Genomic DNA, 15,291 nt, shown 5'->3' with positions numbered 1-15,291 from the left:
ATAACTACCTTTCCCAGTAAGATGAGCAGGAAGTGAATTGTAGGATAACTCATAGACCTTGTGAACCGAGGGTAATCTATTGTTTTGGTTACATCACTTATCGATCTTTGATATCAACATTATCAATTTCGAGACACCTAAGCTATTCTACTGGGCCCAGATGTCGGCCCAAAGACAGCACAAAGCTAGCTTATACAACGCCAGATTCGCAAATGATATTCAGTTTAGCGAGATGGGAAGAGAAAGTGATCGATCAGGAACCCGAGTGGGAGGCGACTTGATCAATAGAAATGTCGAGAAGATGGCTGGTATAGGTTTGCTAATTAGGTGTGGCTATACTCCTTCGCTATTAATATTATGAAGGCCGTTCAACATGAGGGTCATCGACAAATATATTATAATATGTATATTAATAAAAATATCGACAAATATATCAACAAAGCAGTGCCTGTATCGAAGGGCACGTAGTCTTTTGTTCGGGAGAATGACTAGCTGATGCTCATTGTTTTGCAAACATTCCTGTGATTTTGGACCACTCTTCTCCTGCTAATTAGCTATAGGGGTTGACCAATGTATATCACTAACACCTTTTGAAGAGTGACTGAGGATTAATGATAGTGGAGTGAACCAAGCTAGGGAAATGGTCACTACAGTACGATCTCTTGTTATAACATGACGTACCTGGTATCTATCTAACTCGGGAGAAGAGACCCGGGCTATAAGGCTGTATTGTACATAATTCTGTTAATATGCTAAAACGAGTGATTTTGTGTGACTAAACCGATTTATCTATTTATTTCTTCATTCAGTACAAGCACTAGCCTATATACTTCCGGCTCTGATAAAAATAGTTAATTAGTTAGGAGTATAGCTTTCACGGTATGTCGTATGAAACATTTCCAAAAGCTTGTCTAGGATCCAGCGTCTTGGATGGACATGTAGACAGACTATGTAGACCTTTGAGGACACGGGACAGGAATAGGTCCAATGATTGAATATTTGCCAAGGTTCTCCAACGCTTGTACTACACCTAACCTACATGCGGCGACAAGGTCGAAAAGCTGTTTTCTTCTTCTCCTATACTTCTATCTCTAATATAGCTTTAACAGTCTACTATTGATTGGTCCCTATCTTCTCACAAACCAGAATTTGACCGTTCTTTACCTCACATATCCATCCATGTACTACGGGCCGATTCTTACAGGATCGAGGCAATCGGCAGCTTACAACTTTGAGCCAAACCTGCAAGTGCAGACAGTTTTGGGTTTATTTTTCCTCAGTCACGTCATGAAATCCTGACAATACCATTTCAAGAAATGATAGGAGGTCCCCATCTGGAAGAGAATCACGGATTGGACATGCGCAGCCATTGTTCCTCGAGCTAATACTCTCAGCATGAGAAGGCATGCATGTGTGACCATAATTACCTTGGGCTATTGGTTCATAGAAGCTTTCGAGTGTCATTGTTAGTTTTTATGAACGGTCTCAAATAAAACAGCTGGTCGTGCCGGCTTCACCCTGTTGAAGCCGTAGCTTGAGCTATTGCTTTTTCGTGAACTAACCTTACTTATATCCAATCTACATGTAGCTCCATATGTAGCAAAGGTGGCTACGGGTACGCTAGCCGTGAGGAATACATGTAAGTGACCCATCGTACAAATGGCGTTTGCAGTTACCTCAACTCAGATTGGGCGAAAACATTTAAGTCGGCGGTATGCAAAGAGCACGAGACCACATGATTCTGGCCTGTGGATCTAGACTAGGAGAAAATCATAATTATGCAGGGGTTCACATTCTTAAACGCGATGTCGGTGTCACTTGGCTTGGTAGCTGCACAGCGAAGTTTGTACCACTCTTGAATATGATATACGAATCTCTAGACTCAAGGAACACAGGATAGACTACCCAATTCGGCTTTAGAAATATATAGCCAGTGCTCGGTATTCGAACCGATGAATTTAACCATGAGGGCCATTGAGTACGAGCTTTATTCGAGTATTAATTTCATAGACTTATGATCGGTTTATTCCCAAAACCCATAAGATATATGTGCCTGGGATGTGAAATGCCATTTCGTATAGAACTTTTAATCCGCAGAACCGCACTTTGATGATTTGACCTATTTGGGTTCGCGCTCGATAAAAGTTTTGAATACGATCATAGATACAGGGCCAATTTAAATGTATACGAGCACACCATCCCTTCTCTTAGTTAAATTCACGAGAGTAGACTATGTGCATCTCTATCTAACCTGCATGATAAGTGTGTGGTGCATCGATATCGTCATATCTCAATGATACGGCATCGTCTAGTACAACATCCATCGGCATAATCTTACATGGTAACCAGTGAAACAACCCGAAACTGAATATCTACCGAATCATTGCAGTCGATTCTCACTTTTGTAAAAGGCCATCGATGGCCGATTTCTCGATGCCGACAGCTTGGGGAGCGACAAGCGGAAATTGCCGAGCCTTACAAATTCAGACCAGGACGTACGTTTTTATCGAGTTGGATATCAAAGTGACCGCCGACGGCCCGTACTCGCATAATTCTTACCATTAAAAGTACTTACATGTAGAGTACCTTCGCCCTATCGCACGTGTAAACCCCCCACGTGTAGGTACAGATTCCATAAAGCCGCTAATCTTGCTCCTACGATGTGCGTAGGTACATGCAGGTGATGAGCTGCTTCAATTCTCACAGCCTTCGTATCTGACTTCTAGTCGATTTAAAGCGTGTTTCTCAAGAATTGCTGCCATTTAATTTTTCCGTCTATTTTTTCAATCTAATTTGATCATGTCCTGCCAGTACTTATGGCACGCACGCTATTTATGAGATGTTAGATGGTTTAATCGACTAAAATCCCTAGTGCGGGTAGCTCCACGCTTCCCCGCATTCGTTTGTGAAACATCCTCCCCGCTCCCCTGGTTCACTCGTCAGCCCTTTTCCTCGTTAACTCAACCCCGCACTCTTTAGATCGTTGTGATGCCGGTAAATTCTCGTTCTCAGATCCCCTAAGTTTTCCACGATTCCATTTAGAGAAACAATAAATTTTGTTGTGTTGTTGCGACATTCGGCAGAATTGTTTCTGCATACATGTAGTGAGCGTACCGCTTTAATTCCACCCAACGCCAAAGCAACAGCAGAGACCTACTAGAATTTTATATTATGATTTACACCAGTGCTCTCTCTTAAAACGAAAGCATCTCGTGTATGATCGGATATATATCCGATCCGGTGTCTTGATGGGTAAAGACATGGAGGTGCAAATTTTTTCGCCAAAATAGAGATGCAACCATGCCTTTGCGCCAAGATCGAGTGATATCCCATGAAAGCATTTCCAGTCATTGCGAATCGTTCAAAAACTCCAAAATGATCTCCCACTCTGATTGGTGAAGGAGGAGGCTTGAAGTCTCTCATAAAATGAATTTTGACGGAGGAATGTGACCAAAATAGCGTGCTCCGGGAGTGTAACCAATGAACACTGCTAGGAAATTCTTACAATACGTAGAGTACGCACCCTTGTTCTTACGATGGCGATGTAGGGTCTCTGAGACCATCACATCCATTTCTGCCGATCTAAATGCACATAGAGTACTTTAGGAGGAATTGAGCTGAAGAAATTGTCAGTTGGCGTACGAGGACTTGATTCTTTCTTTGCCGTGTTGCACAGCATTCTTTGAAAGAATTGAAGCCTGTAGATCAACTTTTTTTTCTTCTTTCGCTTATTTCCTGGCGCCAGCCACAAGATTTTTTTTTTTTGATTTTTTTGCTTCCGGTCCCGTTCCCGCTCATGGTGGAAGCGATACCGCTGGCTTATATAGCGGGCCAAGCCTAGGTCATCAACTTGGAGGCGGCGCGTTAAAACGGTGGCTTCGGGTCAATGAGGCGGGGCTCAACTTCATTGTTGTCCATACTGGAACGCGGGGTTCTCTCAATTGAGATTATTATGATACAAATTGCCGCGGAGAAGTCATTTTTGAAAGTGCCTATAAACTCGTTAGTATGTAGGCACGGCCGAAGAACATTTCTTCCGCGAGAAGTTTGTGCTAGTGGCCTCTGCGTTGTTCTCTTTGGTCAGGGTGACATGATATGATCCGGTTGGTACTGAGGCTAAATAATTACCAAGCGTCTAGAGAATTGCTTCAAAATAGAGGCAAAACAAAGACCATGAATTTGGATATCCGTGACTCATAATTTCCTGTCGGATGAAAAACTGATACGCCGATTATTTGCAACACATAGCAATTACAGTGCGGGGTGAGGGTTGAGGGTGCAATAGGGCCAATAGCGAGATAGTCTTAGGAATCCAACCAACCGAGTTCTCCCGAAATAAAAGACTGATACCTTCCGTAGCGTTTTTGTACCATGGGTGGGGAGTTATTCTTCATATTTGTTTTTTTCTTCCAAATGATGCAGATGTAGAGCGGGAACGATGGTAGCGGCCACCTAAGGCCCTAGGTAGGTCGGATTGGGCCAGCTGCCAGTACCCGGATCGTTTTGAAGATTTTCAGGGTGTACAGCTTCTGCACCTTCAGTTGGGCATTGAATCACGTCCTTCATCATTCTGCAGTATGTTGAGCATCGTGAGAGGGATCGTTGTACCTAGATAGAAGGTACCTGCGGCTCTGAAGAGCCCGCAGTGGGGCTCACGGCTGGAGGGGAGAACAGCTCCAAGAATGCAGGCCCGAGGTTACACAAAGTCGCCGCACCTTAAACAACTGACCAAAGGGGTTGCTCTAAAGTCGGAAAGGGTCCACTAGAGATCTCGCAAATGAAACGCCCGTGATTGGATGAAAGGGCGTGGGGTGGATACTGTGTGCACGGTTCTCACAACACCAAGCAAACGATTATCGTCCTATGTAACTGTACATACAGCGGGCACTTGTAGGTACATTTCCCCGCTTTGATATTGAGGGTTGTTTGTCCTTGTTTTCACGTGTGCAAGATGTGTTCACAATCGAACCCAATCACAAAATTTTCACCCTCCACAGGTTATTTTCCTCAATTATTTAAAGCTGGCATACTTCCTTAGTCCTGTAGACCTTTTGGTCCTTTTGCCTCGTTTCTTGTATTTCTCTACTGTCCTAAGTCAAGAGGTTTTTCCCGCCTTTGTACTTGATATTTTCCCGAGCGTGTCTCCCCTCACGGAAAAGAGAAAGAGAAAGCTATCGGAAGAAAACGTCATTTTTTCTGGAGACTCTAACTGTTTGGGTTCCCTGACTCAGTGCTTTGATAGCCGCTTATCTTGCCTTGTTGCTAATAATTCTGACGTTATCTCGCAGTCCCACCATTGATTCCCCACTACACCCTCCAGAAGTGAAGCTGCTTGAAGCTCCCTTCCTCAACACCCCCCTCCTTGAATCCTATTTGCTGTTAAATCTGCACTACGGTAAATACCCCCTGCTAAGATTGGGTGTGCACACCAACCCCACTCCTGTTCCATGGAAATATAGATATACCACCGCTTTTCCAGGTCTCTGTTTCAAAGTCCCACACAAAGTTTGTTCTTGCGGGTGTTGGAATTGCGATAGCCCTTGAAAAGAAGCTCTTAACGCTCTACCATTAACTAACGTACAATCTACCATAGACGAATTAGGACCGTTTTCATTCAAAAAAATCAATTTGTGGTCAATCAGTAAGGTTCCACAGGTGAGAGTTATTCACTGTGGTATTTGACCAACTCGCCGAGCCGAGCCGAAGAATGGCCCCATCCTACGAGTCCGAATACGAAATCATTGAAGAGGAGCCTACAAATATCTTTGACTACCAGGACACACCCGAGAACCAGTCATGGGCTGGTACTTTACCACTCAAACAGGGTCTTTACGACCCTGAATTGGAGAAGGACGCTTGCGGTGTAGGTTTTGCTGCGTAGGTTCCCTCTCTAAATTTAAGATAAACCTCCGCTTACCATTCTTCCAGTCACATCAAGGGTGTTGCTAGTCATAAAATTCTAAGTGATGCACGAAGCCTATTGTGCAACATGACCCATCGAGGTGCTGTTGGTTCCGATGCCAGAGACGGTGATGGAGCTGGTGTCATGACCTCTATCCCCCATAAGTTCTTTGTGAAGGAGTTTACTGGGGCCACGGGCTTTGTGTTACCCCCACAAGGCCAGTACGCTGTTGGTAACTTGTTTTTCAAACCAGATGAAGATGTCCTAGTTCGAAGCAAGGCAAAATTTGAGAAAGTTGCGGAGCAATATGGTCTTCGTGTTCTAGGATGGAGAGATGTACCTCGTGACAGCACTCTTCTTGGGCCAGCTGCTTTGTCTCGGGAGCCCAAGATTCTTCAACCTTTTGTCGTACTCAAAAGCTCTTATGGTGAGGGAAAGGAGCCGGCAAATACAGATTCAAGTTTCGATGAGAAATACTTCGAACGACAACTATATGTGCTACGAAAAGTTGGGACCAAAGAGATCGGGCTTCATAATTGGTTCTACATTTGCTCTCTGAGCAACAAAAACATCGTTTACAAAGGTCAATTAGCACCGGTTCAAGTGTACACCTACTACCACGACCTTGTAAACGTTGACTTTGCGGTTCACTTTGCACTGGTTCATTCTCGTTTCTCCACAAACACGTTCCCCAGTTGGGATCGCGCTCAACCGTTGAGATGGGCTGCACACAATGGTAAGGGTTTCCAGTGTTCAAACAAGTTCGATCAGTTATTAATTCGGCATTAGGTGAAATCAACACATTGAGAGGTAACAAGAACTGGATGCATGCGCGTGAAGGACGAATGCGCTCAGAGTTCTTCGGTGAAGATCTCGAGAAACTTTATCCAATCATCGAAGTAGGAGGATCTGATTCCGCAGCTTTTGATAACGTACTTGAATTATTGGTTATCAACGGTGTTCTTTCCTTGCCAGAAGCTGTCATGATGTTGGTTCCCGAAGCTTGGCAAGACAATGAAGAGATGGATCCAAAGAAAGCTGCTTTCTACGAGTGGGCGGCTTGTTTGATGGAGCCTTGGGATGGCCCAGCTTTGTTCACATTTGCAGATGGAAGATACTGTGGTGCCACATTGGATCGAAACGGCCTGCGGCCATGTAGATTCTATGTAACTGATGATGATCGCATTATCTGTGCATCCGAAGTTGGTACTATTTTGATTGAACCGGAACGCATTGTTCAGAAGGGTAGATTGCAGCCTGGGAGAATGCTTTTAGTTGATACCGTTGAGGGACGCATTGTTGATGATAAGGAGTTGAAGATGCAAGTCTCTTCTCGTTTCGATTTCACAACCTGGACACAAGAGCAATTGATTACCCTTCCAAAGGTCCAAGAGAGCTTGATGAGCTCTGGTGTAGTACTTGACCCTGAATTGGACGATATCAGCATTCAGAATGATAAAAGATTGCTCGCGTTCGGATACACATTCGAGCAGGTCGGCTTGATTCTGGGGCCGATGGTAAGTGACGATACCTTAATTTTTGAATGAAAATTTTCTAAATGAATACAAACTGCATAGGCTGCCGACTCGAAAGAAGCTCTAGGATCCATGGGTAATGATGGCCCACTGGCTTGCTTAGCAAACCAACCCCGTCTTTTGTACGAGTATTTCCGTCAGCTTTTCGCCCAAGTCACAAACCCTCCTATCGATCCCATTCGCGAGGCTGTTGTCATGTCTCTTGAATGCTATGTCGGACCACAAGGCAATCTTCTTGAAATTGATCCTTCTCAATGCCATCGTCTCCTGGTTCCTTCCCCAGTTCTCTCTCTCCAGGAGTTCAATGCCTTGCATAACATCCAGGAGTATCATAAAGATTGGACAGTTCAGACGATCGATATCACATTCCCCAAGAGCAAGGGAATGTCTGGTTATATCAAGGCCATCGATGAAATCTGCAACCAAGCAAATGAGGCTGTCAAAGCAGGCTACAAGATATTGGTCCTCTCTGATCGTAACGCATCGGCCGACCGTGTTGCAGTATCTGCTCTTCTTGCAACTGGAGGTGTTCACCATCATCTTATCCGCAATAAGGTACGCTCGAAGATTGCTTTGATCATCGAGACCGCCGAAGCTAGAGAGGTTCATCATCTTTGTGTACTTCTGGGATACGGTGCCGACGCTATTTGCCCATACCTTGCATTGGAATGTATTCTCAAGATGAACCGCGAAAAATTGATCAGAGGGGGCCTTTCAGATGAAAGAATAGTCGAAAATTACAAACACTCGTGTGATGGAGGTATCTTGAAGGTCATGAGTAAGATGGGTATTTCTACTTTGCAGAGCTACAAGGGTGCTCAGATCTTCGAGGCGCTGGGTGTGGATAATTCTGTCGTCGATAAGTGCTTCACAGGAACAGCAACACGTATTAAGGGAATTACATTCGAATATATCGCCCAAGACGCATTCGCTTTCCACGAGCTGGGATACCCAAGCCGTTCAATTGTCTCTCTCCCTGGCCTTCCGGAATCAGGAGAATATCATTGGCGTGATGGTGGTGAAGCTCATGTTAACGACCCTGTCAGTATTGCCAACATCCAAGATGCAGTGCGCACGAAAAACGACAAATCATATGAAGCCTACTCTCTTTCAGAATATGAGCAAATTAAGAATTGTACCCTACGAGGAATGTTGGACTTCAATTTCGAAAAGTCTAAGCCAGTCCCGATCGATCAAGTAGAACCATGGACCGAAATTGTTCGTCGGTTCTGTACCGGTGCTATGTCTTACGGATCAATCTCCATGGAATCTCACTCGACCCTTGCTATTGCAATGAACAGACTCGGCGGTAAATCAAACACTGGCGAAGGTGGTGAAGATCCTGAACGAAGTAATGTCATGGAAAATGGCGACACCATGAGGTCGGCCATCAAGCAGGTCGCTTCTGGGCGTTTTGGTGTCACTTCTCACTACTTGGCCGATTCCGATGAGCTTCAAATCAAAATGGCCCAAGGAGCGAAGCCTGGAGAGGGAGGCGAGCTTCCTGGTCACAAAGTCTCACAATCGATTGCACGTACCAGACATTCAACTCCAGGTGTTGGGTTGATTTCTCCTCCTCCACATCACGACATTTATTCCATCGAGGATCTGAAACAGCTCATCTATGACCTGAAATGCGCTAACCCCAGAGCCCGCGTTTCAGTCAAACTTGTCTCCGAAACCGGCGTTGGTATCGTTGCATCAGGTGTGGCTAAGGCCAAGGCTGACCACATTCTCATCTCAGGACATGACGGTGGTACTGGTGCCTCTAGGTGGACTGGTATCAAATATGCTGGACTACCATGGGAGCTTGGCTTGGCCGAAACTCATCAAACACTCGTGTTGAATGATTTGCGTGGTCGTGTAATTGTGCAAACAGATGGTCAATTACGCACAGGTCGTGATGTTGCTATCGCCTGTTTACTAGGTGCCGAAGAATGGGGATTTGCGACTACACCTCTAATTGCGATGGGATGTATCATGATGAGAAGTTTGTAGTCCTTTTTTTTTTATTTTTCTTTCTTTCTAATATGGTACTGACGTTTGCTTATCTAGAATGCCATTTGAATACTTGTCCGGTTGGTATTGCCACACAAGACCCAGAGTTGCGGAAGAAATTCACAGGAACTCCTGAGCACGTCATCAACTTCTTCTATTATGTCGCCAACGAGCTCCGAGCCATCATGGCGAGGTTAGGATTCAGGACTATCAACGAGATGATTGGTCATTCCGAGAAACTATACGTGCGCAAGGATCTTATGACTGAGAAGACCAAGAACATTGATTTGTCCTTGATTCTGACTCCCGCTCACACTCTCCGTCCCAATGTTGCAACTTACAACGTTCGAAAGCAAGACCACAGATTGCATGTGCGCCTCGACAACAAGCTGATTGATGAATCAGAGTATACCCTTGACAGGGGAGTTCCAACTCGCATCGAGTCAGATATTGTCAACACCGATCGTGCTCTTGGAGCGACGTTATCATACAGAATCAGTAGGCTGAAGGGTGAAGCCGGTTTGGAGCCAGATTCGGTACATGTAAACCTAAAGGGGTCTGCGGGTCAGTCATTTGGCGCTTTCCTGGCACCAGGAGTAACATTGGAGCTTGAAGGAGACGCCAATGATTATGTTGGAAAGGGACTGTCTGGTGGCAGAGTCGTCATCTACCCACCGAGAAACGCCTCATACAAAGCAGAGGAGAACATAATCGTTGGAAATGTGTGCCTTTATGGTGCCACTTCAGGTCAAGTGTTCTTCCGTGGTGTCGCCGCAGAACGTTTTGCCGTTAGAAACTCAGGTGCCACTGCTGTAGTTGAGGGTGTTGGTGATCATGGTTGTGAGTATATGACTGGAGGAAGGGTTCTTATTTTGGGTGAAACCGGCCGCAACTTTGCTGCTGGTATGTCGGGTGGTATTGCCTATGTTTTGGACATGAAACAGGATTTCCGCTCGAAGGTGAACATGGAGATGGTTGAGCTATCAGACATCACTGATCCCTACGAAATCTCTTACGTCCGCGGTCTTGTTGAGGATCACTATCAATACACAGGCTCCGAGCTTGCCAAGAGGGTTCTTTTGGACTTTAGAAGAGCGCTTCCTCGATTTGTTAGAGTCCTTCCTACTGATTATAAAAGAGTTCTTGAAGAGGAGGCCCTCAAAGCAGCAACGGCAAGATCATCTCACACGCTCTCTCTACTTCCTGGGAACCCAGCTCGTGAGCAGCAAGAAAAGTTACTGGCGAAGGCAAAGGCCAAAGAAGCGGAGGCCAAACACAAGCATGAAGCGTCTATGACCGATCTTGAAGACAGCATAACAGACACCAAAGCGGAGAAAAAGAAGTCTGCGCTCGTTCTTAACAAAACGAAGGGTTTTATGCTATATGCTCGTCGTAGTGAGAAGTATCGAAACCCGAAGACTCGAACCAAGGACTGGGCAGAACTCTCCAAACGTCTTGACGAGGACGAACTCAAATACCAATCTGCACGTTGTATGGATTGTGGTGTTCCTTTCTGTCAGAGCGATACTGGTTGCCCTATCTCAAATATTATTCCAAAGGTTACTCCCTCACTTAGAGTTCATCTGCTAGCAGTTGGCTAACTTATTACAGTGGAACGAACTTGTTTTCCAAAACCAGTGGAAGAATGCGTTGTACAAGTTACTTCAAACAAATAACTTCCCCGAATTTACAGGACGTGTTTGCCCCGCTCCTTGTGAGGGTGCTTGTGTCCTCGGAATCAATGAGGATCCAGTCGGCATCAAGAGTATTGAGTGTGCAATCATCGATCGTGGTTTCGAGATGGGCTGGATGGTTCCCACTCCTCCGAGCATCCGTACTGGGAAGAAAGTTGCTATCATTGGATCTGGACCTGCTGGTTTGGCTGCCGCTGATCAACTCAATAAGGCTGGCCATTCCGTTACAGTCTATGAACGTGCGGACCGCCTTGGTGGTTTGCTAATGTCCGTATATCCTACGCTCTTTCCTGGTTTACTTGACTAAAAATAAATTATAGGTATGGAATCCCAAACATGAAGTTAGACAAGTCTATCGTTCAGCGCAGAACCGATTTCATGGCATCAGAAGGCATCAAATTCGTTACAGGTGTTCACGTCGGCCAAGATATCACAATGGCCGAGATTCAATCAGGAAACGATGCCACCATACTTGCTACTGGCGCCACGGTTCCTAGAGATCTCCCTATCCCCAATCGCAATCTAGAGGGTATTCACTTTGCCATGACTTTTCTACATGCCAACACAAAGTCTCTACTTGATACCGAGCACAAAGACGGCGAGTATATCTCGGCGAAAGACAAGGATGTCATTGTCATTGGTGGTGGTGATACTGGAAACGATTGCATTGGTACCTCTGTTCGCCATGGAGCCAAATCTGTGGTCAACTTCGAGCTGCTTCCTCAGCCACCAAACGAAAGAGCCCGTGATAATCCATGGCCCCAGTGGCCTAAGGTTTACAGGATTGACTACGGTCACTCTGAGGTCAAGGCTCAATATGGAAAGGATCCGCGTGAGTACTGTGTTATGAGCAAGGAGTTTGTTAGCGATGGAAAGGGCCATGTCAAGGGTATCAATACTGTCCGTGTTGAGTGGACTAGAAGCGCTCGAGGTGGTTGGGATATGAAGAAGGTTGAGGGCTCAGAGAAGTTCTTCCCAGCAGATCTTGTACTCCTGTCCATGGGATTCTTGGGGCCTGAAGATCGGGCCTTGGGCGATATCGAAAGAGATCCTAGGAAGAACGTCAAGACTCCTCCTGGAGGTTATTCAACTTCAGAGGAAGGTCTCTTTGCAGCTGGAGATTGCCGCAGAGGGCAAAGTTTGATCGTCTGGTAAGTCAAACCGCTCGAAACTTTTAAATATGCCATACTAATAGAATATAGGGGTATCAACGAGGGAAGGCAATGTGCTCGTGAGGTCGACCAATATCTCATGGACTCTACACAACTTCCTGTCACCGGAGGAATTGTACTCAGAAACCCATATCCTGTAGAAATCCTCGAGCGAGCGGAAACGGCACCCTTACAAACCATTGCAATCGCTGCTGCTAGCTAAATCTTCACAAGACAAAGGCAAGAAGAGGATGGAGCTCAAATTTTGTTTTCTTACAATTTTTCTTGGGTGATAACGGGTCATTTTATTTTTCTTTCTTATTGTTGATTATCGAAGGGTGGTTGAGTCAGGGGAATTTAAAAAAAAGGGGGGGATAAAAATCAGTGTATTGTTTTTTCTTTGGGAAAGGAAGGGTACGGGGTTTTATACATAGTTTCTTTCGGTTGTTTGAGTTCAATTGTTAAGTCTTTTCCATATGGTTTCGCATTCTTTTTCCCCTTCTGTTTGCCCGCTAAAGTTATATATTTCTCTTGTTCCCCTTTTATTTATTTTATATGTATGTGTGAAAATCCACAAATTTTCCTGATTGAAAGAATTAGACTATTTACATTTGAATCTGCATGAAATATCACTCGGTGCCTATTTTTCGGACCTGTGCTTTAAGGTCGACTCGAGCCCTTAACTCGTGACAGCACACTGTTATGCATACTGGCTCTTATTTAAAACTATGAGGCATGCTCACCTCTTTTCTCGCACAGTTGGGAATGGTGAGCGGAGCTCTATCTGTACCATGTCCTGATTGTTGAGGGGAAATGATATCTAGCTCGCCTGGGCTGGGCTTGGCAAATATGATTTAATCTAATCTTGATTTTAATAACCAGGGTTAGGTTTTCGGTAGCACAAACCTGAGTTCGAGAATGTGACAACCGTATGATAGCTTGAAAACGGGCTGGTATCGGTGGGCGAGTGATAGCGGATGTGAGAGTAAGGTAGAGTTGATGGGGGTGATGACCGGATAGTAGCCTGCAGGACACCTCTTCGTCATATTTCCATCTTAGAAAACAACTGGATATATCATATGTTGCTCTCCAAGCTTTCAACCTTCAACTCCTTCCCTTCCGTCAAATAGGTCTCCGTTGTCTCTTTCTGTCCGCCTGTAGTTATCGCGGCACTATCAATGATCGTGATAGAGGCTGGCTTTCGTAGTGACTTTACCATATCAAGCCCTCGCCCGCAAAACTGCCAAGATCCAAAGCCTCCCCGCGCACGCCCAACAGATGAAGACCGGACAGGAACAACTCTGTTGAAGATTCTAGACGCAGAGGGCTCTCGTTCTCTGTGGATTGACGAAGGCAGCAAGATAGATCACAGACTGTCACTCGCCCCATTCTTGTTCTCGTAGCTACCCCACTCACCATTACTAGACGTGCAGATCTTCCTTACTGCATTATTACGCATGTATCATTATTCCTATCAATCAAACGGGAAAAGAAGAAAAAAAAAACTAGTAGTAAAAACCGACCCAATATCGTACATTCCGCCGTCCACTAAGAAAAGAAATCTTTAAAAAACACAAAAAAGTTAAGAGTTAAAAAAAAGGTATCCCCATCACCGACCACTAACCACTAGTTATCCGTCTTCAGAATGGTCTCCACCATGTCGTTCAACGGCCCATAAAAGTCCTTTCCGGACTCGAGATCAAACTCCTTGATGAAGAGCACATAGTGCTTGAAGCTCGTGTTCATGTGGGGGTCGAGCCCCAGCGCCACAATGACCGGGTAGTGGTGGCAGTATATGTGCGCATAGACGCGGAAGAGGCGCTTGACGAGCTGGCGCACGGTGGTTTGGAAGCTCTTGGGGAAGTGGACGCCTGTTTAAATTAGTACATAGCAAGGAGGAGAGAGGGAGCGAGGTGGCAAGGGGGCTGGTAGTACCTATCCTGGAGGGAAAGACAGCCTCGTTGTTGATATAGTCTTGTACCCACGCCATGAGGTGCTCGATATACTCCGGCGCCGGCATCTTTGTCGGCTTCCTGAACTTGCCCGAGTCCTGCCAGAGGTACTCAAACCTACACCACAGCACACCCTATCAGCACCACCCTAGCAACTACAACAAACAACCGCCACAAGGAAAAGGGGGGGGAGCTCATACTCGTCCGTAGCTTTCATCTCCGGACACGTCGTCGGCGAACAGAACTCGGTGATAGATCCATACAGGAGGTTGATCTGGTTATAAAGTCGACGACTACACCTCCGTTAGCCCTCTTCGTCCCCCTCCCCTGTTTCCCCTTCCTCACTACTAACCGTTGACAGCAAGCCACTCGTCGATATCCTCCCCTTCCGGGAGCTTCACAACCTTCCTCAAGCTTCCCGAACCGAGTGTCTGCTCGGCATACTGTCTGAGCTGGTAGGAGCTGGAGCCGCGGCTGGAGGATTTGGGCTTGAAGGGTGCACGGGTCTTCTGGTTTCTTCCGCCGGCGGGATTGCTGCATGGATCGATATTAATGTGAGTTTCCTAGGTAAGGAAGGTGGGGGGAGGAGGGGGGCGGAGATGGAGATGGGAGGACAAACACTGTATTGTTATTCATGAATGATGATGCCATATAAATGACAGGGTCTGTATAGCTAGGCTTTTCTTCTTTCTTGGCTGCTGCTTGTGCTGGCTGGAGATGAGAGCTATCTGTTGTGGGGAGGTGGGGATGCTCAGCGGGGTGACGTGAAGCGGGTAGATAACACGAGCGAGGATCACCAGGGAAACCGTGGAGGGGGCTTGTTTATCCATGCGAGTCTACGGGGGATACGCGAATCACAACACATCACACTCCGGAATGGCTTGGCATTGAGCTAGGTGTATGAACAGTTTGTTTGGACATCGAGCTGAGGCACAGGTCACTTGTATGGTATGCAGGCAGGCGTAAGGGTTTCTTCGTATCCATCCAGGGATAACTGCAGGCATAAACATTGAAGCATTTAGAGTACAGGACTGAGGAAAATGCGAGAGAACAACCAGC

General features: G+C 45.8%; 2 protein-coding genes across 2 annotated transcripts; one reads left to right on the top strand and one right to left on the bottom strand.

Annotated features, from left to right (window-relative positions):
• Positions 1-5,707: 5,707 nt before the first annotated feature.
• H6S33_009929 (uncharacterized protein) lies at positions 5,708-12,503 on the top strand (the record flags this gene model as incomplete). The annotated part of the gene is made up of 8 exons (XM_044841367.1): positions 5,708-5,877; positions 5,929-6,638; positions 6,692-7,419; positions 7,480-9,427; positions 9,493-10,994; positions 11,047-11,396; positions 11,450-12,280; positions 12,332-12,503. The coding sequence occupies 8 exons, from the start codon at positions 5,708-5,710 to the stop codon at positions 12,501-12,503; spliced, it is 6,411 nt and encodes a 2,136-aa protein (XP_044687401.1).
• Positions 12,504-13,906: 1,403 nt separating this feature from the next.
• H6S33_009928 (uncharacterized protein) lies at positions 13,907-14,868 on the bottom strand (the record flags this gene model as incomplete). Its single annotated transcript, XM_044841366.1, has 5 exons — positions 13,907-14,151; positions 14,216-14,349; positions 14,433-14,525; positions 14,581-14,766; positions 14,852-14,868. 5 exons carry the CDS (start codon positions 14,866-14,868, stop codon positions 13,907-13,909), a joined length of 675 nt encoding a protein of 224 aa, XP_044687400.1.
• Between the last annotated feature and the right edge of the window lie 423 nt (positions 14,869-15,291).

Source organism: Morchella sextelata (genome assembly GCF_020137385.1).
Source record: "Morchella sextelata strain SCLS chromosome Unknown scls_39, whole genome shotgun sequence".
Taxonomy (NCBI): domain Eukaryota; kingdom Fungi; phylum Ascomycota; class Pezizomycetes; order Pezizales; family Morchellaceae; genus Morchella; species Morchella sextelata.
Note: the sequence above shows the minus strand (reverse complement) of the source record. Positions and strands in the feature narration are given on the sequence as shown.